This window comes from Furipterus horrens, unplaced genomic scaffold (assembly GCF_987537825.1).
Source record: "Furipterus horrens unplaced genomic scaffold, mFurHor1.1.pri manual_scaffold_6, whole genome shotgun sequence".
Classification (NCBI taxonomy): domain Eukaryota; kingdom Metazoa; phylum Chordata; class Mammalia; order Chiroptera; family Furipteridae; genus Furipterus; species Furipterus horrens.
The window spans coordinates 16,859,948-16,885,881 of record NW_028327176.1 but is presented as its reverse complement, the minus strand read 5'-3'; the positions used below and the strand labels follow the sequence as shown (position 1 = coordinate 16,885,881).

Here is a 25,934-nt window from a genome sequence, read left to right as displayed (position 1 = left end):
CTTTCCCATTCAGCCTTCTAGTTACGGCCCATCTTAAAGTCACCTCACCTTAATCTGGAGACTACGTCCCAACAGTCCTGTAAATGAGACACCTCAGATAAATACTGAAAAGATGGCCTTGAATCTAATCTCATTCATCTCAAATTCCATCACGGGTGTTAATCCCTCTTCTGCCCTCGAGCATGAAAGCGTATGACACTTCTACCTTTCACCTTTGTAACAATAAACCATAAAGTGAACAGCCATCCCATTTTATATGCTGTGCTCCTAAAAAGTGACACATCACTATAATTATATCTACAACACATGAATACTATTAACTATTAGCTTTATCAACCTGGAGAACAGTCTCTAATGTAGACCTCTCAGCATTCTGTCCATGACCCCAACTTATTCATGTCTGCATTCAGATTCCTGGATAAGAACATGGAAGCATACTGGTCACATCTGCGCAAATCTGGGACAGGTAGGATCCTTACAACAAAGATGCGAATCAAGGTTCAAGGTGCCTTCAACCCAATGAAAAGCTGAATGTAAAATAAGATCAATTATAATGGGGATAAAGGTAAAGTATTGCATTAAGATTAAAAAAAAAGAAAGAAGGAAAGAAACTGGATAGGCACCCGATGAAAAAGACTTGAATTGGCAGTAAGCTTGTGATAAAGATCCATGACGTTAGTTAATCGAAGTGTAAGGAGAGCTGACACCAGAGCATGACTGGTAGAAAGCTAACGTAGTCTCAGGCAGGTTACAATATAGTGGTGTAATGTCCAATGCTGGTGGTAACATTTTTTATGAAGAGCAAATCAGTGTCTCCGAAGATGGCTGGCAACAATTCCTCCCCTCCTGTACATGCCCATCTGCCCTCCCATCCAGAGGTAGTCTGTTTTCCCTGCCCCTGAATCTGGGCTTGCCTGTGACTTGCTTTTATCAATGGAATGCAGAAGTGACTGCCAGGTCCAGGCCCAGCCTTAAGAAGCCCAGTAGCCTGTGCTTTTGCCCTCCTGGAAGCCAGCCGCTGTGCTACAGACCAGTCCTCTTGCTGGACTACTAAGTGAGGACAGGCCACCAGTAGAGGGAGGCCACATGGAGGAGCACTGAGGTGCCCTGACCAAGCTTTCAGCTGCATGCGGTCATCTGAGCGACACTGAGCGGAAGCACAGAGTGAAGGACCAGCGCCGCTACAAAGCCTGGCCCAAATCACAGAATGGTGAACTGTTTTCACAGTGGTCTGCCTTGGCAATAGAGCACTAAGACATGATGAAGATACCAGAAGGGACAACCAAGACCGTGAGGGGTCTGGAGACAAGGATTATGAAGAATGTCAAAGGAGTGAATTTAGTTCTGAGAAGAGGAAGAGGAGTTTTAAATCCTTAAAGTATTGTGTAAATATAGCTTTAGATTTTTCTTATAAAGAAAACACAGATGAGAAGATGAACTTGATGACCTCCTAATGGTCTTTCATCTAAAATTCTTTAATTTTCTAAATATAGATCTTTTCTGGACCTCACTCTTGTTGTCTCTTCTCTGAATAACTTTTGAGTACCTCCCACCTTAGATGACTTGACTAGCTTCATGAAAAAAGTAAAGGCATCTGACATGTTATATAAGAAACTAAACATACAGAACATTTTGGATTTCACCTTTAGTAATAACCTTCCTACCTAAAGCTGGCACCTCTTTTCTTCTTACTCATCATCATCAGCAGCCATCCGTCTCAAGAGACGATGGTGTAGCTTCTTAAGAGTCTATCTGCACCGCCTAAAATGGCTGTGCAGTCCGACTCGGGAGTGACATGGTATCTGTCTCCTCCCGTGTTGAATCGACATCTTGCGATGACGCTGGAGTGTCCTCTCCAGTGAAGCTGAAGCTACAGAGCCTGGGCAGGGTGATATGGAGGGTCTGCTGTTGCCCATGCAGCAGACCCCCCCTCTCTTCGCAGCTGAGGGGTCCAAGGGAAAGACGAAGTCAATACAGCTTGGCTTCAGGTGCGCCGCAGGAGTTGCCGGTGTTGACTACAACGTCAAACCGCCTTAGGGACTCCGGCTCCGGATTTTCTGTCGGGGTTTACTCCCTTAGCCTTTCCCCTGAAGAGGTATGCCGCAAGGCAGCGGAGGTTTTTTGGAATCAGAGTTTTCCTTCTCTGTTTCTTCTATCTACTAAAAATCAATGATTCCCTGAGAATCCTCCCTTTCTCCTCTCTCTCTGATCATTTTCCCTAGTTCCTCCCCTCTGCTTTACTTCCCTTCCCCTTCAAGGTTCTGCCCCATCTCTTCTCTCCCTTCCACCTTATGTTTCCATTGGAACTCCTTTATTGATTTGTTCCTCGTCTGCACTGCTCTGATCTGGTCTCTCTTCCTTTTTTCCTTGACCACTGGCTTTGCAACCGCTAAAACTAACAAACTTTTCTCCATTCCGATCCTCCCAAACCCAGGTTTTCCAAAAGAGATATCACACCCAGTCAGTTGGTCACTGTCTTCTCTCTACTCTGGCTGCATCCGCTTCTGCCGCTCCTCAGTCCGCCTGTCACTGGCTCGGCAGAGCCCTGGGAATATCATCTATGTTTCTCGGCTGAAGTGCCACCCAGAACAGAATGAACACAAATCTACCCAGCTTTTCTGAATTTCCTCCCTCAGCTAAATCCAGCATTACACTTCGTCTGAAGAAAAGATTTTTGGGACTTGTGTCTCACAAGTGGAATCTGTCCCAAACAGAGCTGCCTGTCTTTAGTTCCTAAACCCTTAGATTCAGTCTTTAGAGCAGGGGTTGTCCTCACACAGACAGGTATCTTAAGAGTACAGCCCAGGCCCTGGCTGGTATGACTCAGTGGATTGAGCGCTGCCTGCAAACCAAATGATTGCTGGTTTGATTCCCAGTCAGGGTACATGCTTGGGTTGCAGGCCAGGTCTCCAGCTGGGGGCATGTAAGAGGCCACAGGGTGCACCGATGTTTCTCTCCCTCTTTCTCCTCCCTTCCCCTCTCTCTAAAAATAAATACATCTTAAAAAAAAAAGGAGTACAGCCCACTAGTCAAGACAACTAGAGTGTTGCCAAGTCAGTGCCATTTCGTTTACATCATTTATTAATCCATATTCTGTTTACCTAACTGTAGGCTAGTCTAGGCCCTGGCTCTATCTCGTGCCTGGATTACTGCCATTTCTTCTTTTCTGGACTCCTTCTTTATACCACAAGTACTTGCTTTGTTTATTTCATCCTATCTCAAGAACTGACTATGCAGAGCATTTGGAACAAAGACCAAAGCAGTATTTCCACAAAACGAGCATCTGAATCCTGCCTGGAGAAATTGCTTTTCCCCTCTTTCCTTTCCTGCCTAGACCTGAAGAAGCCTGGTTATGGCTTATAGCCAACCCAAAATAGCAAGACATCTGGCTGTACTCCATGAGGTTATTTGTATGTCTGGGTGACTGAGCTCCCACAGAAGGCTAGCAAACCCTGCACTTAAGATAAGCTGCTTGGTTTTCTTCCTGTAGAACTCAGATTTGAACTTTATAACATATGCAGTGTTTATGAGCTCAATAAAACTTAGGTTTGGAAATGAATCACCCTATAAAAAAGAACCGTGAATTTCCTACAGCTCCTTTAAAAACTCCACCTGTGTCCTCCACACACGACACAAGGATTCAAGCACTGCAGGCCCCCTACTTACCGCTTCCACTTCCTTCAGCACCCTGTGCTTCAGATTGAGGTCCTCAAACACAGCTTCAATCACCATGTCGGACTTTTCAAAACCCTGGTAATCAAGCTGCCCAGTCAGGTTGCTGAAAATGAAGTCTCTTTCAAATGATGTTAGCGCTTTCTTCTTCACTTTGTCATTCAATCTAGAAAAAACACATTTCTAGTCAGAGGGGAGGAGGAGGAAAGTAATGTTTATTGAGTGGCCATGGGCCAGAGGGCACGCTATGTGTTTCCCACCAGCTCTGTGAGGTTTTACTCCCATTCTGAGGGAGCTGAGTTGCTCAAAGGGGCTCAGAGGGACTTGTGGTCAAATAACTAGGTACTGGTTACCTAGGGCACAAGGATTCAAGGACAGGTGATCCCCGAGCCCACATTCTTTCTACTACAAGAGGCCTCGAAGTGCCCAACTTACATAAACTGTATCATTCATAAAACAGTTAAATTTGCCAAGAGGAATAGACATGGATACTAGAGCAGCTCTGGTAACTGTCTACTTACAATAGGGTAAAGGGCCAACCCATGTCCTAGACCCAATGGATTTACAGTTGCTTATATATCATTTTGTTATTCTGTAATTATAATCTTTTAGAGGATAGAGACCAAGAATTATTTCTTAAATTCTTAATCTGCTTCCCAGTCAATGCCTAATAGCATATTGTATTGATTATATAAATTATTAACTCAAGGTTTCTTCTTTCTCACAGAGAGCTAAAAGGGATTCCTGCTACTCAGATGTTTACATGATTTTTTTTTTTCCTAGAGAGAGGGGAGGGAAGGAAGAGAGAAACATCAATTGGCTGCCTCTTAAATGCCCCCAGCTGGGGGCCTGGCCTGCAACCCAGACATGTGCCCTGACTGGGAATCAAACCGGTGAACTTTTAAAGGTTCTCAGGCTGGGGCTCAATCTACTGAGTCACGCCAGCCAGGGCTACCTGGTTATTTTTTATTGCCAAGGAAAATAGGCTCTCAGGTTTTCATCTGACCACATTTTCAGAATAAATGACCTAGAGTTTTTCTCTGAATGAAGAAAGAAGCTAAACCCATTCACTAAGTTCCTTAACCAAAAGAAAAATTAAAGCTACAAGATAATTGCTTTTTGTGATAAAATTGCTTTCTAACGGTAGGGGAAGGAGCTTGCTCAAAAAGCAAACATTTTTATTAAAATAAAGTTCTCCTGGAAAACAAAAGCTACAAGATAAGTTCAAAGAAGTATTAAGGCTTAAAAGCCTGGATTCACAACTCCTGGTTTCTGACAACCACGGCAGTAGTCAGCAGCCAAGGCGCTTGTCAGGGTTCAAAATAGTATTAGTTGCTCTAAATCTAATGCCTAATGAAACTAAATGTAGGTCGCAAGTCAGCGGTATGCTGATGGACATTCATTGGAGCCTGATGTTTCTAAGGCAAAAGGGAAAACTCGATGCCTCGATCCCAAAGCGATCAAGAGGAAGCTGTTTCACAGCAGGGATTCTCTGTAGGTGACTATATGAAATGCTGTTTGGGGAGGCCTGCAGTCTGGTTGCAGGGCAATGCTGGTATCTAGCACATGTCCCTTCTTTTACTCCAACTCTTTGCTAACTTAAAATAATCTGCCAAAATGATTAAAACTGCCAGGTCCTGGAAAGCCTTATGGTAGCAATATATGAGCTTCTCTGCAGAAAAGGGGTAAAACTATGCTTAAGCTTTCCGATCCATTTAGGAAACAAAAAATGCTCGCTCAGCTGGGTCACCTGCAGGACGGCCTAATTGCAGCCAGCTAGTCCATTACAGAGGAGCAGAGAACCGAGCTGAAACAATTCCCAGTTTGGCGAAGTTGCTGCTCCACTTTTCCCCTGTGCAAAACAGGCAGCATGTGTGTGTGTATGGGGGGTGGGGTGGGGTGGGGCTGAGGGGGTAGGAGAGCATGAGGGAGAATAATATATACTCTTTGTTAATTCAGAAGTAAGATGGAGACAGTCTTGTAAAGCCTCAGGCACTGTGGAACCAAATCCATTAAATGCTTCTCTACAGTAACGCCAGTCAAGAAATGCAAGGTTCAGAAGTCTGATCCCAGTCCTACCTTCAATGCCTTCAATGTGCAGTTACCATACATTTCCTTACATTCTAACCTCAGTTCTCTCCACAAAGACAATCCTGTTTCAATGTTCCATATCAATGCAGCTATTTACATGGAAACTATCAAAATTCACACACCCCACAATTCCTAGTCTGATACCAAAGCACAAAATAAATGGCATTTTAAAATATGAAATAGGGACTTCTGGTCAAGATGGAGGTGTAGGTAGACATGCTTTGTCTTCTCGCTCAACCATAGAAAGAATTACAACCAGATCTCAAAAACAAATAACTACCAGAGCTGTCAGAAAAATCTAGTTATATGGAAGTCCGACAACCAAGAATTTAAAGATGCCACGTTCATACAGACGGGTAGGAGGGGCAGAGTCATGGAGATGGGGTGGAGAGGTGTGTGGCTCAGCTTGGAAAAATGGTGGCAGCGACAGAATAGATGGTCCCACATTTTTGTGTGGTGGATAGAAATTGGAAGGACTAACTTGGGCGTGAGCAATCCTAGCCCCAGGCCAGAACACATAGCCTAGGGTTCCAGTACCAGGAAGAGAAACCTCCATTACCTCTGGCTGTAAAAATCAATGGGGGTTGAGGTGGTGGAAGAAACTGCCAGATTTTCATCGCTTATAGGGCCCACATGGTCTTAGGATGTATGCAAACTCCAGAGCAGCAACTGGAAGGGCGCCAATCACATACGGAAAGTGGGTGAACTGACTGGAAATAGGGCAAGAGCTGGGCAAATTGCCAGAAGCCAGGAAGCAGCACTGTCCTCTCCCCGAGCCCCGCACCACAAACAGAGCCACGAAACAGTGAAGTGGGTAGCCCCACCATGGCAGTTACTTAAGGCTCTGCCTCACACAATTTACAGGTGCCTTTGCTAGATAGGCCACACTACTAAGATAGGGAGTAAAAGCAGCTCTACCTAATACACAGAAACAAATACAGAGAGGCTGCCAAATTGAGAAGGCAAAGAAATAGCTCAAAGGAAAGAACAGAACAAAATCCCAGAAAAAGAACTAAACGAAATGGAGATAGCCAACCTATCGGATGCAGAGTTCAAAACACTGGTGATCAGGATGCTCAGAGAAATCATAAAGTATGGCAAAAAAAATAAAAGGAAGAAATGAAGGTTGCACAAAGTGAAATAAAGAAAAATATACAGGAAACAAAAGTGAAGGGAAGGAAGCCAGGACTCAAGTCAATGATTTGGAACAAAAGGAAGAAAAAAACAACATTAAACCAGAACAGAAAGAAGAGACAAGAATTGAAAAAAACGAGAGGATTAGGAACCTCTGGGACAAATTTAAACATAACAACATCTGAATCACAGAGGTGCCAGAAAGAGAAGAGGAAGAGCAAGAAATTGAAAATTTATTTGAAGAAATAATGAGAGAAAACTTCCCTAACTTGGCAAAGGAATAGACATACAAGTCCAGGAAGCACAGAGAGTCCCAAACAAGTTGGACCCAGAAAGGACTACACCAAGACGCATCATAATTAAAATGCCAAAGGTGAAAGATAAAGAGAGAATCTTAAAAGTAGCAAGAGAAAAGCAGAGAGTTACCTACAAAGGAGTTCCCATAAAACTATCAGCTGATTTTTCAAAAGAAACTTTGCAGGCAAGAACAGGCTGGCAAGAAGCATTCGAAGTGATGAAAAGCAAGGACCTACAACCAAGATTACTCCATCTAGCAAAGCTATCATTTAGAATGGAAGGGCAGATCAAGTGCTTCCCAGACAAGGAAAAGCTAAAGGAGTTCATCATCACCAAGTCATTATTATATGAAATGTTAAAGGGACTTAGTTAAGAAAAAGAAGATCAAAACTATGAACATTAAAATGACGACAAACTCACAACTATCAACAACTGAATCTAAAAAACAAAAACAAAGTAAACAACCAGAACAGGAACAGAATCATAGGTATGGAGATCATTTGGAGGGTTATCAGCTGGGAGGGAGAAGGGGGAGAAATGGGGAAATGGTGCAGGGATAAAGAAGCATAATTGATAGGAACAAAATAGACAGGGGGAAGTTAAGAATCATATAGGAAAGAGTGAAGACAAAGAACTTATATGCATGACCCATGGACATGAACTAAGGGGGAGATTGCTTGAGGGAAGTGGGGGTACTGAGTGGAGGGGGGCAAAGGAGAAAAATTGGGATAACAGTAATAGCATAATCAATAAAATATACTTAAAAATAAAATAAAATATATAATAGTTTTTTCTTCTCCACTCAAAGACTACAGAGTCCAATGATGCTATTGGTTTATAACAACACAAAGTGAAGGAAGGAATTGGTGTTTTCAAAAATCAAAGGAAATTTAACCATGGAGTATCTAGTATTCATCACGTTCAGGAAAAAGGAATCTGTGATGACAAAAAACCCAAAAACCCTTCTACCTCCTGGCAAAGGCAGAAAGGAGGCTTACCCTTTGAACACCTGTTGCTGTCCTCGGCCCAGCCCGGTTAGTGTGGCATCTTTAAGTACAGTCTTCATGCCCTTATCCACAGAGACTTGAGCAATGCCGGCTCCCATCAGCCCTGCACCAAGAACGGCCAGGTGCCTGAAAGGCAAGGATAAAATGACTTTCAGGAAACAACTTTTAATCATTTCAGTAAAAGCGGAAGACTGCCCAAGTTATTATCAACTAAAGCAGGAACAACAATAAGGCATTTCAAATGATCTTTATCTATAAAATTATAGCTGTAATAAATGATTAAATTTCTATGTTAAATGCAAAAATCCATTAGTTCTGGACCCCCCCGCTAGAACTGTACACCTGAAACCTACATATAATTTTATTAACTAAGGTCATCCCAGTAAATACAGTAAACAATTTAAAAAAAGAGTTGGTCTACCCAAGATCGAATTACATTGCTCTAAAATCATGCCTGAGATCACTGAAAAGAAAACGTGGTTTATGCCTAAGTCAACATACGTATTTTTGTTTTCTAAACAAAAGCCCACTGTTTGCAGTGATATGCCCAAAGACTGACTGCTCTTCTTCCAACTGCTTCTTTGTTAGTGATTTTACACTATTTTCCAGTCACCTTTCATCTCTCCTGGAATGTGCCTTTATTACCCCTTACTTGGATAAGTTCAAAAGTCTCTTGGATGGTGTCTTTGCTTCCAGACCTTCACCCTCCCTCAAACACCTGCATCCATGCACAGTCCTGAATTCCTCTTGAACTTGTCAGGAACACTTGGTTTACTCTACAGTAATTTGGAATGGCTTTATAACCTTTATTTTTTGTCTCTTCAATTAAATTCTAAGCTTCTTGAGGCCAGAGATCATATCTGGCTACTCTTTTTAGTTTTCCATAATTCTGGAACAATATGAACAGTCCCATAGTGACTAAATACATTTTTTTTTCCACAACAACTTCCTTCATAACAGAAGGCCAGGTTTACAGCATGGTAGACCTAAAAGCATTATAATGCAGGATAAAATTTCATTACTAACGATTGATTATAATTAAAAAATTTTAAAAATCTCATCAATGACCCAAAAAGAAACCTAATTTAAAGTCCTGAGAGCATCTTTCAAATGTAGTTTTAAAATAATAAAAATATTTATATGATGAGAGTTAAATAATCAGAGAACAATGAGAAAATAGGATATAGAAATATAAAGAGTAGGGCTGAAAAAAGATTGATACATTCAATGCATCAAAATTTTCAATTTCTGCCCTTGTTGGTGTGGCTCAGTGGATTGAGCGCCTGCCTGCAAACCAAAGTGTCGCTGGTTTGATTCCCTGTCAGGGCACCTGCCTGGGTTGCAGGCCAGGTCCCCAGTTGGGGGTGCATGTGAGGCAACCACACACTGATGTTTCTCTCCCTCCCTCCCTCTCTAAAAATAAATAAAATAAAAATGTTTTAAAAATTTGTTTGATAAATGGCTCCACACTAGGAAAGCAGAAAGAGTGTCACACTTTTTATCAATTTCTTTATTAAATTTTCAACTCAATCTCTTTTGCCTTGGGTATGTCATAATTTAGTCTTCATTTCTAAGATGTTACTTTTTCCTTCAATTTATTTCCCCAGTTATGCCAACTCTTATATCATGTTTTTCTACCCATTTAGTTCTGAGTTTTACATTTTCATTCAGGTGATTTGTTTTTTATCTGCAAATGTTTATGGATATTTCATTCATGTTTGGAAGTGTTCTGTTACAAATTTTCTTCTTCACTGTGAGTGTTTTTGGGGGAGAGAATTTTCATAAGCTTAAGCATTTTGATCCTCACTGTTTTCTTCTTCTATTAGTTTTATATGGTTGTTGCCTGTCTTTTTTGTATATCTTATACAACACCACCTTCCCCAGGTGCATATAATTCTTATTGTTATATGCACACAGGCATAGGAGTCTGGAGTGGCTAATTAGGTTTCTAAATTTAAGAGTACCCTATTCTACTGAAAAGTGCAGTCTCTGCCTTCCATGTAAAAGAAATTAGTAGCAATAGCTGTCCTCTATTTATGCTGGGCATGGGGGATGTGTGGCCTTCTTGTCCTTGCTAATCTGTTTGATTTCTGTAGGACCCGTGAAGAGAGGCAGATTTAAGCGGCCATCATCATTCTCCTCAGCATGGGAGTGATTTACCTCACCCACTGAATGCAAGACACTGTCCGTGCTACGTGCAACGAATGCAACCAGACTGATACTGATACCGATCACCACATGTGCTGGAGCAGTAGTTACCACTGCATTTCATGTTCTTTCTGGACACCAGCTCTCTTATCTGTCTCATCCAGACATCTTATCCACTTTACCTTCTATTTTGAACTGAAATCTCTTTAAAGGTGAAGTGATAGAGAAGGTAGTAACATTAGCTGCTTTTCTTAAATCCCTCACTATAATTCAGCTAGAACAGTATTTCTCAACCTTGGCACTACTGACATTTTGGACCAAATAATTCTTTGTTGTGGGGAGCTGAACTCTGAGATGTTTAGCAGCATCCCTGGCCTCTAGTCACTATATGCCAGTGGCAGCCCTCCCTACCCAGCTGTGACAACCAAAAAGTTTCCAGATATTGTCAAATGTCCCCTGGGGAGCAACACTGCCCACCCAGGCTGAGAACGACTGAGCAAGACAGTGAGTGCAGAGACATTATTACATTTAAAATGCTAAAGAGCTATTTAGGAAACAACACGGAAAGCCTTGCTGAAGAGAACAGATAAGAAACAGGCAAGTAGAATCTCAAACGCTTAGGTTGTAAGCCAAAAAGACAAGCCTTTAGCAATTAGAACGTGGTTTTATGTTTTTTAATAAGGGAGAAGTGTGAGTTCCCAGAAATGGTACCTCAAGTCACAGGGAGAGACAAGATCATTAAACAGGGCAGAGTGTGTGTGTTTGGTTCAGGAGGGGGGCCCCTAAACCAGACTTCTAGGGAACGTCAGTGGTGAGACAAGAAGGCCTCTACAGGAACCATTGGACAGGGCTGGAGAAAACTTGACACAGGCAGAACTTTGAAAGCCAAGAAGTTCTTGGTAGGAATGGGCATCTAATATGCTCAGGACAGAAGGAGTTTATGGCAAGACTGAGCTATAAACCTGGCTGTGTAGATCTTCAAAGACACCTGCAAGCTTAGCACGTCAGGAAATCCACAGGAGCTTGCTAGGTAGAGTTTAACTTACTTAACCTCCTTCTGTGGAGCTCCAAATTTATTCTTCTTGCACAGGACCTGACCATGATACAGTCCTATCAAGGCCTTTGATTCTCTGGTCATCGCGAGCTCTCCAAATTTCTGAAATGCAAAACAGGGAATAAGACAAAGTGGAACTTCACAGTCTCAGTGACGTGGGTTCCTTCGCTTTGGTTTCTCTGTGAGACAGATCTAATGCGCGCAAAGCCACAGCTCCTCGGGTCGGGTGGGGCCTGTGCTGCAGAAGTCTGTCTCCTACAGATGTCCTTTTTCTACTCTTCTCACCTGCAGCGCTTCCCACTACTGCTTTGAAAAGGTTTCGGATATAACTGAGCTCCCGCTCCCTACACCAGCATTGTGGTAACCTTTCTCATGGAAAGAGAGGCAGAGCCAAAAGGGATCTTCACGATCCTCTCAACCAACCTTCTCCTTTTAATGACTGGGAAGAGGAGGCCCAGAAAAACGAAGTGACCTCGCTCAAAGGTCACACTGCCTCAGAGTGGCAAAATGGAAGCTGAACCCAAGCAGTATGACTTCCAACTCCAGTTCTCTTTGGGCCGTAGCAGGGGGCCCACATGGTGCCTTCCCACTTACGGAGAGCAAGTCTCACTTAGTGGTGAGGAGCATGAGGTTCAGTCTGGGTTTGACAGAACTGGGTTTGAAGCCTGGCTCTGCCATCTCCCAGATGCAAAGCTTTCTTCATCCTTATAAAACGGGAAAAACAATGCCTATTTGACAGTATGGTGGAGATTAAATGAGGACACCAGTAAAATGACTGGGGTCTCTATGTTAGCGATTGTCATCAGCAATATTGCTAGATTTATTGGTATAATTACATGGTTTCAAATAGTATTTCAAAGAAGGAATCCATGTAATAAAGTTGCTATCAGAGCCTAATAAAACATGAAACAGTGTTCTACAGAATCAATGCTTTACTAATCTTGATTTAGTAGGTTTTATTCAATACACCAGTGATTTTCAAAAAGAAAAAAAAGAAAGAAAAAAAAAAAAACCAGTGAATTTCAAACTGTGGGTAGAAATCCATCAGTGGTCATGAACTTAGTGGGTTGTGTTAAGTAGAACAGACAGGAAATACCGAGTACAATGCACACAGTGAGGATAATTACTGACTCATAAAATATGCTTCAATTTTCCTGTACATATGGATATGTATAGCTGGTTATGATAGAAAAGAATGAATCAGAAGTACATTGCAATTAGAAATAAAGTACAAGACATGTTTTCTTTGAAATTGGTCCTAAGCTCTTCACATACCTTTTGTCCTAGAATCAAAGAGTAATCATTCTTCAATGACTGATTAAACCTTAAAAAAAACCCAAACCACTTAAATCTGCCATATCACCAATTCAGGAAGTGAAAGAGATAAGGCTGGTTCCTGAGTCCCTTCTCTTCTTTTTTTAGTGGGTACGAAATATTTCCTTTCATTTTCTCATTCACCAAAGAGAGGCTGGTCTTCAAAGTTTATCTCTGGGCCCTAACATGTAAGGATTGTACTTATCTATCAATGTCTTTTTATTTTATTTTATTTTATCACAACAAAACCAGCCTGACTACAGAACAAAATGTCCAAGCTATTCATTCCGAAAAGATTATAACCCCACCCCTGTTCTTCCTAGTTATAGTCGACACCTTCATTATTGAGAGCAAGTTCAAATATCTGGGACCACCAGAGCTTTCTTGCATCCACTTGCCTGCTGAGATTCCTCACAAGAAATGATAACCACTGAAGAAAAAGTTCTACTAGGCTTTGGATACTGTTTCTTTTTTTCAGTTTTGTATAGTTTTAGATCTTTGGTTTTTCTTGCATCTAATAATAAAAAAAATTGAAAGAAAAGAACTTTACCTGAGATTCAGCGAGATAGCCAGCCTCTTTCCCTTGCTCAAGTCCAGTTTTTACCACCTAAAAAACATACAAAATATTTGTTCATTGTTGGAGTGGACTGGCGAGATGTACGAGAAGGCCGAAGAAAAGTGCTAGTGTTGCTAGTTTTTAAAGACTATATTGGAGTGAGAAAAAGAAGAGGAGTTAGTGCCTGGTTACTTAAAACTGACTTAATTCTCCATCTCTGAGGCTAGTGCCAAACCTATCATATAATGAAAGGAAATAAAATAGAATAAAAAAGTGAGAAAAGGAAAACAAAGGAGTTCCATAGCTCAAATGCTACTTTCTTATCCACCTTTGAATCCTGTTATTTTGTCAGAGAGAGAAGAGTGCTGTCTCCCCTTCCCAAGTCTGCTTAAGTCACGTGTCCGGCTTTTCACTTGCTCTCTAAAAGCAGGCCGACCCCTAAGCTTCCCTCGCAGCCCCTTCCTCCCTCTCTGCACTCTTCCTCAGACACCTCATTTAGCTTACCGCAGTAATCATGAACTATAGAATTTGATTTAACATGTGGGGCAGGACAGATCCTAAGAACAATGGCAAATAGAAAAGATGAAGAAATGACCCTGGACCCAATCACTGTGACCCAACGTATGAGAATGATAAATTAAAACAAACAAACAAACCTACACACTTAATTGACATCTGTCTAGACTAACGATGCTTGAATTTCCTCAAATATCTACACTCATCACTTCTAAAACTTTTATCTGTCTCTGGGCAGTCTCTTACTACCTCCATATTTTTACTATCGTATCTCAGGGTCTTATTCACACTTCAAGTCTGGGTTACCAAGGTAGCTTCCTAATTTACTGCTCTACTTTATTTCTTTCTAATACATTTTTACTCACTACCATGAAATTGGTTCTCTATGATCTCTATAGAACAAAGGGCAAATTTCTTAATTCATTACCGACTGACCTTCTAAAATCTAGCTTTGGCCTGCCTTTCTGTAGACATTTCACTGTCCTCCTATAAGAACTGATCTCATTTAAAGTTCCTTGAAGAGCCTGCTGTTTTCCACCTTCTGTAACTTTGCTCAACATGCCCACTCTGCCTGGAAACACTCTTCTTTCATCTATCCTCTACCCATTTTTCAGGGCTCAGGACAAACTCTGCTCTTCTGATCTCTTTGGCTCATAGCGATGATCCCCTCCTCTGTGCACTTCACAATTTTCCTCTGTCCCAATTATCTGACAGAAATCCTAAGTTGCTTTATAATGTCCCTTATATTGTTATCTGCCTTACCACATATAGATGTCTGATCTCCCCAGCCCAGACTGTGAAATGAATGGAGGTAGGGGATCATGTTTCATATTCATGTACTTTGATGCCTTCTGCTCAAAATACATCTGTTGACTAATCATTTTCTAATTCTGATGTCTTTAGTTATAGGCTCCCTTAATGTTAGACTTTCCAGACTGAAGAGTTCTGTTTTAAAGTCTACCTTTAGAAAAGAGTTTCTTCAAACCCTATGATCATTTCACCTATTCTCTTCATTATTTTCAGAACTTCTCAGTATCATCTTTTTTATAATTATGGCAATGGGGAAGTCAATGAGACACTGTAGGTACTGACAATGGTTTTGACTAAGGATAGAATACAGCCATCAATATTTGTTTCAATTACCTTTTTATAAATGCTTAATATTTTACTGGATGTACTATACTGATATGACATAGGTTCCATCCTGGTTTATAACTGACAATTTTAAACTCATCAACTAATAAGTATGTCAGCACCGACTCTCCCCAAATACACCAGTTTTATGAATCCCTGTAACTTGCTATATTCTTCCCTTATTTATGGTAAGTACTTTAATAACAGTCAAGAATTTCTGTGCTGGCATACACAGTCCAGAATGGCAATAGAGAGTATCATGCTATACAAAGGGAGAAAATATACGAAATCTGAGAGTGTGGGAAAAAGACTCACATCAATTATTTTCAGAGGTGCAGGATAAAGGCCTTTGGTCTGCTTTTGTACTTGTTCTTCCACTTTTTTGTAAACTTGTTCCCTGACAAATGGAATACTCATGGCATACGATGTCAATTCTGTAAGGAAAAATGCTTTTAGGTTCTTAATTGGCAACAAGCGAATTCCTTGATAGTTTATTCTGTAAACTCCATAAAAGTGCAGTAGTTCCAGTTATCTGAAAGAACTGCTCTTTACTCTGATATACAAAATCTATATTTCAATCTAAGCACTTTTTAAAACAGTTGTATTAGTTGATAAAAGCTAAAGTTGTCTGTTGTAATAGTATAACAGTGCGCTATAATAGTATTTTTCTTTTGTGCTCATGTTTAAAATTTTCTAAAATAGAAATTAAAAAAAAAAAAAAAAAAAGGTTTTAACTAACCGGTGTAAGGTTCAAGACTTGACCCTAGAGTAGAGTCACTGCACCCCTTAAGGCTGATTTTATGCTTCTAGTAAATAATGCATTTACCTTCTCCTCACTTAAAATTTATAGCAAATAAAATTAAACTCCTTGGAAAGAATCTTTGTTCTTCAATAACAACACTCACTTTCCATCAATCCCTTATTTTTCTTTAAAGAGACTTTCTTATCAGCTAGTCCTTTGGCAAAAGTAACTGCAACTTCTTCTAGGTATTCAATTGTCCGTTCCTCTGAAGGTTTGATTCCTGGTCCTGTAAAAATAAACAACAGACTGGAATGCAAATCAGGCTTAGATTAGTCCCAGGTTGGCAAACACCTACCATGCTAAAGCCAAAGGCTCTAGCAGGCACTTTTGGCACAGCTTTCCATGTCAGACCAGAGGCTGGAAGGTGGAAGAGCCATGAACTACGTGGTACAGATTGAGAACCTGCAAATAAGGACTCACCGTACTCTGACCACAATAAAATTAAACCAGAAATCAATAACAGGAACATACCTGAAAAATCCCCCAAGTGTTTGGAAATTAACAGCACACTTCTAAATCAAACATGGGTGCAAGCAGAAATCACATACACACACACACACACAAATTGAAAATATCTTGACATTCACATTAGTGAAAACACAACATTAAAATATGGAGATAAAGCAATGATAAGAGGAAAATTTATAGCTTTAAATATTTACGTTAAAAAGAAGGAAGACCTAAAATCAAGGATGTAAGGTTCTACCTTAAGAAACTAGAAAAAGAATAAAGTAAATCCAAAAGCAAGTAAGAAAGAACAATGGCTGAAACCATAAAATAGCAAACAAACATAGCAGAAAAAAAAAAATCAATGAAACTAAAAGCTGGTTCTTAGAAAAGGTCAATAAATTAATAAATTTCTAGCCAGACTCATCAGGGAAAAAAAGAAGACACATACTATCAATGTTGGGAATGAAAGAGGAAACATCATTAAAGATTATAGATGTTAAAAGAATAATAATGAAGTATTAAGAAAAACTTTATTGCAATAAATTTGGTAAGTTAAATGAAATAGACAAAATCATTGAAAAATAAAGAGCCACAGCTCATTCAAAAAATGGAGAACCCAGGACTTCTGGCCAAGATGGAGGTTTAGACAGACACACTGCACCTCCCTCCACAACTAAAAAGGATTAAAACTACCACGAAACTAGAGACAACCAGAAGTTCCAGAAAATCAAGCTGCATCGAAGTCCAACAAGGATATAAAGAAGAAATACTCATAGAGACAGGTGGGGGGCAGAGCCAGGGTAGAGAGGATGCAGTGTAGTGGCAGCAGCAGGCCGGTGGAAAGTGCAGTCACACGTTTTAAAATCGGGAGGGACACCTGGAGAGCATTTCCAGCAACAGACCAGACCAGACTGCGTAGCTCACAGTCCCAATGCTGGGGGAAAATAAAGCCTCATTGCTTCTGATTGTGCAAACCAGTGGGGGTTGGGGTGAAGGAAGAAACTGCCGGTTTCTCAGCAGAGTCTGCTTGTTTAAAGGGCCCCCGCAGTCCTAAAACGTCTGCAGACCCACCCACTCTGGGAATGAGGGCTAGGAAAACAGCGAGAGGGGCACCAGTTCCATATGGGAAGTGGGAGAAGTGCCTGGAAAAGGGGTGAGTGCTGAGCAAGCGACATTGTTCCCTCTCAGACCCCTCCCCAAATACAGCACCACAACGTGGTGAAATAGGTTGCCCGTACTGATGAGTACCTAAGGCTCCACCTCTTACCACATAACAGGTGTGACAGCTCTACCTAAGACACAGAGGCAGACAAACACAGGAGCCTGTCAAGATGAGGAGACAAAGAAGTATGGCCCAAAAGAGGGAACGGATCAAGGTTCCAGTGGGAGAACTAAGTGATGAGGAGATAGCCAACCCAATAGACACAGAGCTCAAAACACTGATGATAAAGATGCTCACAGACTTGATAGATATGCTTAAGTACAACAAACGCATAAGCAAAGAAGTGAAGGCTATTTTAAATGAAACAAAGGAAAATCCACACAAAACCAATGGTGAAGGGGAGGAAACCGGGGTTCAAATCAATGATTTGGAACATAAGAAAGAAAAATAAGTCAACCATTACAGAATGAGGAACCAAGAATTGAAAAAAATGAGGAGAGGATTAGGAACCTCTGGGACAACTTTAAACATGCCAATATCCGAATCATAGGGGTGCCAGAAGGAGAAGAGGAAGAGCAAGAAATTGAAAGCTTATGTGATAAAATAATGAAAAAAAAAAACAAACAAAAAAAATACTTCCCAAATTTGGCAAAGGAAATAAGACACACAAGTCCAGGAAGCACAGAGAGTCCCAAACAAGTTGGACTCAAAAAGGACCACACCAAGACACATCATAATTAAAATGCCAAAGGCTAAAGATAAAGAGACAATCTTAAAAGTAGCAAGAGAAAAGCAGAGAGTTACCTACAAAGGGATTCCTATAAGACTATCAGCTGATTTCTCAAAAGAAACTTTGCAGACAAGAAGGGACTGCCAAGAAGTATTCAATGTGATGAAAAGCAAGGACCTACTACCAAGATTCCTCTACCCAGCAAAGCTATCATTTAGAATGGAAGGGCAGATCAAGTGTTTCCCAGACAAGGTAAAGCTAAAGGAGTTCATCGTCACCAAGCCATTATTATATGAAATGTTAAAGGGACTTAAATTTAAGAAAAAGAAGATCAAAACTATGAACATTAAAATGACAACAAACACAACTATCAACAACTGAATCTAAAAAATAAAAACAAAATCCAACCAAACAAACCAGAATAGGAACAGCATCATAGGTATGGGGATCACTTGAAGGGTTATCAGCTGAGAGTGGGAAGGGGGAAAAATGGGGAAATGGTGCAGGGATTAAGAAGCATAATTGGTTGGTATAAAATAGACAGCGGGGAGTTAAGAATAGTATAGGAAAGGGTGAAGCCAAATAACTTATATGCACAACCCATGAACATGAACTAAGGGGGGTGGGATTGTTGAAGGGAAGAGGGGTAATGGGTGGAGGGAGCAAAGGTAAAAAAATTGGGACAACTGTAACAGCATAATCAATAAAATATACTTTAAAAAAAAAGAAAAGGAAATGGAGAACTGAAATAGCCCTGTATCTATTAAGGAAATTGAATTCATAGGTAAAAACCTTCCCAAAAGAAAACTTCAAGTCCATATGACTTCATTAGAGAATTCTATAATGGACTTAAGGAAGAAATAATACCAATTCTACACAAAATCTGGGGAGATTTTCCAACTCATTTTATGAAACCAGCATTACCCTGATAACAATAGCATGCAAAAATACCACAAGAAAATTGTCCCTGAGGCCATTATCTCTTATAACCAGACATAAAAATTCTGTATGAAATTTTAGCTGATCCTGTCAACAATTTACTACATCATGACTAAGTGGAGTTTATTCCAGAAATGTAAAGCTAGTTCAATAGTAAAAACTTAGGGTAACTGACATTACTAATAGACTAGAAAAAGAAAAAACCCACACAATCACCTCGATAAAGGGAGAAACAGCATTTGACAAAATTCAACATCTAGTCACAGCAAACTATAAATAAAAGGGAACTCCACAATCTGATAGAGGGCATGCGTGAGAAAGCTATGTAGCTAACATCATACGCCTGCAGCAGCAGGTGAATGCTTTCCCCTAAGACTGGAACAAGGAAACACTAACTTCTTTCACCACTTCTGCCTTGCATTGTACTAAAGATCTTAGTCATCTGCAGTCAGTCAAGAAAAAGAAATGAATGTCAACCAGATGGGAAAGGAAGAAGCCAAAATACCTTTATTTGTAGACAACATGATTATTTATGTAGAGAGTCCTTAAGAAAAAGCTGCTAGAATAAATTTAGCAAAATCACAGAATACAAGGTCTACATATAAAAGTCAATTATAGCCCTGGCCGATGTGGCTCAGTGGCCTGCAAACCAAAGGGTCCCGGTTCAGTTCCCAGTCAGGGCACATGCCTGGGTTGTGGGCCAGGTCCCCAACTGGGGGCACGCTAGAAGCAACCACATGTTGATGTCTCTCTCCCTCTCTTTCTCCCTCCCTTGCCCTCTTTCTAAAAATAAATAAAATCTATTTAAAAAAGTCAATTATATTTATATATTAGTGATTAATAATGAGAAACTGAAGTAAAAAAGTATAGTGGCCCAAGGTACGAAATAGTTAGGTATAAATTTAACAAAATGTATGCAGGATATGTTCAACAAAAAGTATAAAACACTCAGAGAAAACGAAGATGCCTTAAATAGAAGAGTTATGCCATGTTCATGATGAATAGACTAAATATTTCAAAGATGTCAATTCTCCCCATCTAACACACTGATTCAATGCAATGTCAATCAAAATCCTAGCAAGTATTTTTATATATAGAGATAAGATGATTATAAAATTTACATGTAAATGCAAAGAAACTAGTAAAGGCAAAGTAATTTTGAAAAACGAGAACCAAGTTGGAGAGGGTCATACTACCTAATTTCAAGCGTTATTACAAAAACACAATAATTAAGTCAGTGTGATAATGGCTTAAGATATATAGGTAACTGGAAATAGAAAATCAGGATATAGATTCAAACATAGAGGGTCAATTGATTTCAACCAAGGTGTCAAGGTAGTTCAATGGGGGAAAGAAGAGTCTTCTCAACAAATTGTGTCAGGACATTTGAATATTCTTATGCCAGAAAACAAATAAACCATCCAACCAACCAACAAAAGAACTCTTCAATCTTTACCTCACACCATGCACAAAAATTAACTTGAAAAGGATCACAGACCAAAATGTAAGAACTTAACTGCAAAACTTCCAGAAGGAAACATAGGAGAAGACCTGTGATTTTGTTAGAAAAAGATTTCTTAGATACAACACCAACAGCACAATCTGTAAAAAAGGTCCTTGGACTACATCAAACTTAAGAATTCTGCTTTGAGATAATGAAAGGCAAGCCACAGACAGGAAGAAAATATCTGAAAATCATAAATTACAAATCTCATAAAGGCCTTATATCATGATATAGCAAGAACTCTGAAAACTCAAAACAATAAATAAACCAATCAAGCAAAATGGACAAAACATCTGGACACTTCAGCAGAAGATACACAGAAGCAAATAAACTCAGTATCTTTGATCATTAGGAAAGTACAAATTAAAGCCACAATGACATAGTACTACATGCCTACTAAAATGTCTAAAATTAAACAGACTGACCATGCAAAGTGGTTGTAACTATAATAGAACTCTCGCATAATGCTGGTAGGAATGCAAAATAGAATTATCACTTTGGGAAAACAGTTTGACAATTTCTTATAAGTTAAATACACATTTACAAATGGTCCAGCCAATCTAGGCTTTGATATTTGTCAAATAGAAATGAAATATATGTCCACAGAAAGATCTGTTGGATGAATGTTCATAGCAGCTTTGCTCAGAAAAGCCCTAAATTGGAAATAGCTCACTGTCCATCCTTTGGTGAATGGATATACAAATTATAGTATATCTATATAATGGAATAACATTCATCAATAAGAAGGAACAAACTGCCAATACATGCAACAACATGGATGAATATCAAAAACACTATACTAAATGAAAGACACAAAAACTTAACATACTAAAAATGTTCTATTGTATGATTGTGATTGTGTTTACACAGATACACACAGCTGTCAAAACTCAAATTGTACTTCAAAAACTGGTACACTTATTATTATGTAAATATCTCCATAATGCTGATTTTTAAGAAATAAAAGAGGGTGATGAACACACAATCTGGAATAGTGTTTTCCTTGGATGAGGGGAGGCAAAGAAATTACATGCGGGGAAGTAGCACATCAGTAGATGACAATTATTAATATTCTCAGGTTGTTTCATGTGTTTATATTATTAAAATAGAAACAAAAAATGAAGATGAGTTATCATGGATAATGACACAAGTAATTTAATAACCAAAAATAACGACTTGATTCAATTCTGTACTCCTGATGTCCAAATTATAAAGTAAAATAGAAAATGGGTGACGCTGAAATGATTTAGTATTATAATTTTTAGAAAATTTTACTCTTCAGAATGACAACTCAGTCCTTAAGAGTTTGAATTTCAGTCTACTCGATATTCAAGACATTAACTCCTTCAGAAAATAAGTTTTTAAGGCCCAACTCCAAGGTATGCTAACACTTACCCAGCGGGTCCACTAATTGGTCAACCAGTCCCATTCTTTTTGCTCTATCTGCACGAATGTTCCTACCAGTCAGCATCATGTCAAAAGCAGCAGGTACACTCACCTAACGTGCAAGCAAGGATCAGAACAAAGGGGAAAAATATCAGTGACAATTACAATTCAAAAATTATTCAACTGAGCAAAATACATACTCAAGTGAGAAAAGGCAAACCAGATTTTTATGCTATTTATCAATCAGTTATATTTTACATACGGATACAAATTTAGGTAACCTCTGGGATTAGAAATCTTCAGCTGAAGCAAAAATGTCTTTATAGCTCTCTCTTTTTAAAAAAGATTTTATTTATTTATTTTTTAGGGAGAGCGGAAGGGAGAGAGAAAGAGAGGGAGAGATACATCAATGTGTGGTTGCTTCTCATGTGCCCCCAACTGGGGACCTGGACTACAACCCAGGCATGTGCCCTGACTGGGAATCGAACCTGTGACCCTTTGTTTCACAGGCTGGTGCTCAATCCACTGAGCCTCACCAGCCAGGGTCATTATGCAAGATTTTTATCTAATAGAATTAATAAGGTGGCGTATCCTAAAATTGTGTATGTATGTCATTTTGAGTTTCTTCTTTTTCATGTATATGATATTTAAAATTTCTCTATTGGAACTAGTAAAGACTCTAGAGAAACCTGATAGTTTTGACAATGTCTTCAGAAAGGAGTTTAGGCTTAACAAAAACTGAACTCAGCTAAGAGCTTCTTATATAGATACAAGAAGAATGGCTCCTAGCAACAAACACCAACTACAATAAAACAAAAGAAATTCAGCAGTTATTTTCTACACATGCACTGGCTTAAGCATTCTTTTGATAAATCCTCTTGACAATTCCTATGAAGGAATGTACATTATTTATTATCAGGAAATTAATACCATAAAACCTTCCAATTTTCCTATGCCCTCCAAAGAGTATTTCTGCTGAGCCTTGTTTTCATGGAGGAATCTATAGTGCAGAAGCTATGAGGTTTGGCAAGCCCTGTAGCTTGACGGCTCTGCAGCCTCCAGGTCTGAGCGTCCTTCCCCTCTCCTTAAGAATTCAAGACTCTAACAGGCCTTTTTTGATTCTGTAGAATACAACAGTGAGATCATCCAAATCAGGGCAAATGTCTATCTCTTCTATTTATTATGAAATATGACCCATGGATTTGCAGAACTGGTAAGACGGTACTGTGCACAGAAGGAACAGGTGAAACTGTAAGTGACAGGGAGGCAAGACGTGCGTCTTATTCATCCTTCTTCAGGCACTAACAAAGAACCTTGTTTAAAGACTTGTAATTGAGAAACTGAAAAAATAAATTAAAAGTAGAATTGAAAAATAAATACCACAAATGAAAATCTGTTGTCGATCCTAAATATTCATATTTTATTTGGTTTCTAAATTCTCCAGTGAATACACATATTTATGTCTTTTGTATTAATGAAAATAGATCTAAAGCGAGATATAAGTACCGAAGTTCTAAAGTTCACAGGGATCTTAAAACTCACCATTTTGGGTAGCCTCTGTGTGCCTCCTGCTCCTGGTAAGAGTCCCAGCAAGACTTCAGGAGCACCTAATACTGTTTTTTTATCTTTTGTTGCTATTCTGTATTGGCATGCAATGGCAAGCTTCAAACAAATGAAAGAAAATTAGAATGTTAGAAAATGTAAGTTTATAACATCTTAGGATCAGTGAGGGTCTAAAGATGACTTCTTCTTTTAAAATATTTTATTTATTTATTTTTAGAGAGAGGAGAAGGGAGGGAGAAAGAGAGGCAGTGAAACATTGATGTGAGAGAGGAACATCGATTGGCTGCCTCTGGTACCGAACCTGCAACCCAGGCATGTGCCTTGACCGGATATCAAACTAGCAACCTCTCCCTTTGTGGAACAACACCCAACCAACTGAGTCACACTGGTCAGGGTTAAAGATTACTTCTTTAGAGCAGGAATGTGCCCATAGAATAAACTGTAATTTCTTAGTCTGGCATTTGATGCTTTCGGCAATTTACCTTTCCATCCTTATTTCGCATTTTTTCTCCTTATTAATCTCTTTTTGGGTTGCAGATTGCCTTAAAAATCTGTTGATAGCTACGGAAGCTCTCAGTAGAAAAATGCACACACAACTGTATATGTATCCCAGGTTAAGAAGCCTACAGAGACTCTCCTTTTCTATCAAGCAGGCCTACTTATGATGTCCTAATAGGCTTCACTTATCTGTGTACTTGCTCACACCTCGCCATATGAGGAATGCTGTGGTTAAGCAAATTCTGCCTATCGTTTAGGACCAAGCACAGGTTTTCTTAATTAATTATTGTGACCGTGTCTAGCATAGAGCCCAGTATGTGATAAATGCTCAATAACTGTTATTTTCTTTTCCCTTTCTTCTTTCCTACATGCCCAGTCTAGTAAGCATCTCTTCTCTCAAATCTTTTATTATTTATCATCTTTACTACGCACAGAGCACTTAAGTGTGTATTATGCTTTGTGTGTCTCAACTAGGCCTAAGTAGCTCAGGAGCATGAAACACACTTCTGAGTCTTTGCATTGTGAACTTGAACCAGGTTTGAACCAGGTTTTTAGAATCAAAAGGGACCTAAGAGATCTAGTAGAGATCGTCTCCATTTGTAAAAAACATCACACTTGGTTCACATGCTCTGTGCCATGAGAATAAGGATTAAAACAGATTCAGAAGTTTGATAACTAAACAGAAAGCTGATCCGCTGAGAACTTTCCTCAGACAAATCAGTGCCTAGTTTTACATCTGATGAGTGCTCCCAATGAGCTAAACAGTGACTTTGTGTAAATACATACCTCAAGTCCTCCTCCTAAGCAGGATCCACTGATGGCAGCCACAATAGGCTTTGGAGAATTCTCAAGTTTCTCAAACATTTTCTGTCCTTCCCGTGATATCTCTGTTACCTCTTGAGGAGTCTTGCAAGCAGCTATCATGCTGCGGTAAGCATGAAAGGAGAGAACAGAAAAAAATCAAAAATGAAACTATGGCCTATGTACTTTGTTAAATACCTCATATACTATACTCTCATCTTATCCTATATCAAGATGTGGTGGTGAATCTTCATATACTCAGAAGTTTAAGAATGGTTCTACCTCAGCACTAACATCAGTGACATCATTTCTTTATAGTGTAAGTTTCTGGATTCGGAGCACATGAAACAAAACGTGTTGTATGATTTATTTTCACTTCTACAACAAATCATTAGATTACAAAGCTCTGAACATGAGAAAATCATCTTCTAGTAAATATTTCCACTATCAAAGATTTTGTTCTATCAGATAATGCTCAGATTAAACAGCAATCAAAATCACAGAAAAAGAAAGCTTTCAAATTGTTTAGAGGGACCTAAAATCTTAAATAGATCCCCTAATGACTAACACAGATTCTACTACAATAATGTAATCAATGTCCTTTAATTTCAGTTTGCTTCATTTCCTACTTTGTTTCTGAACTTAAGCTGTGAATTTTATACTTTTGACCAAAGACGACTAATACTTTTTGTTATTTTATACGCTGGGAATTACTCAACTAGCCTCATGGAAGCTGCAGTATTTTCTTTTCTTTCTTTCTTTTTTTCCTTAGAAATAGGATTATTTTTTTTTTGGACTTTTTACTTATTATTTTAAAAGATTTCACTTATTCATTTTTAGAGAGAGGAAGGGAGGGAGAAAGCAAGGGAGAGAAATATTGATGTGTGAGAGATACATCAATTGGTTGCCTCTTGCACATCCCCAGCTAGGGACCTGGCTCACAACCCAGGCATGTGTCCTGACTGGGAATCAAATCCGCGACATTTCTGATTGTAGGCTGGTGCTCAATTCACTGAGCCACACCAGTCAGGGTTATTTACTTATTTTTAGAGAGATGGGAGGGAGGAAGAAAGAGAGGGAGAGAAGCAATGATGTATGACATTGTCTGGTTGCCTCTCACACGCCCCTAAGCTGGGGCCTGGTCACAACCCAGGTATGTGCCCTGACTGGGAATTG

At 39.5% G+C, this 25,934-nt stretch overlaps 1 protein-coding gene across 1 annotated transcript in view; it reads right to left on the bottom strand.

Annotated features, from left to right (window-relative positions):
• The window catches only part of HADHA (hydroxyacyl-CoA dehydrogenase trifunctional multienzyme complex subunit alpha), a 45,796-nt gene that overhangs the window by 5,310 nt on the left and 14,552 nt on the right, over positions 1-25,934 (bottom strand). Inside the window, exons 5-13 of the mRNA XM_090281069.1 lie at positions 24,744-24,882; positions 23,439-23,558; positions 21,906-22,008; positions 15,829-15,951; positions 15,239-15,357; positions 13,268-13,324; positions 11,396-11,505; positions 8,193-8,327; positions 3,667-3,838 (exon numbers count right to left, since the gene is read on the bottom strand). Coding sequence (XP_090137195.1) covers positions 3,667-3,838; positions 8,193-8,327; positions 11,396-11,505; positions 13,268-13,324; positions 15,239-15,357; positions 15,829-15,951; positions 21,906-22,008; positions 23,439-23,558; positions 24,744-24,882 — 1,078 coding nt within the window. The remainder of the gene's footprint in view (positions 1-3,666; positions 3,839-8,192; positions 8,328-11,395; positions 11,506-13,267; positions 13,325-15,238; positions 15,358-15,828; positions 15,952-21,905; positions 22,009-23,438; positions 23,559-24,743; positions 24,883-25,934) is intronic.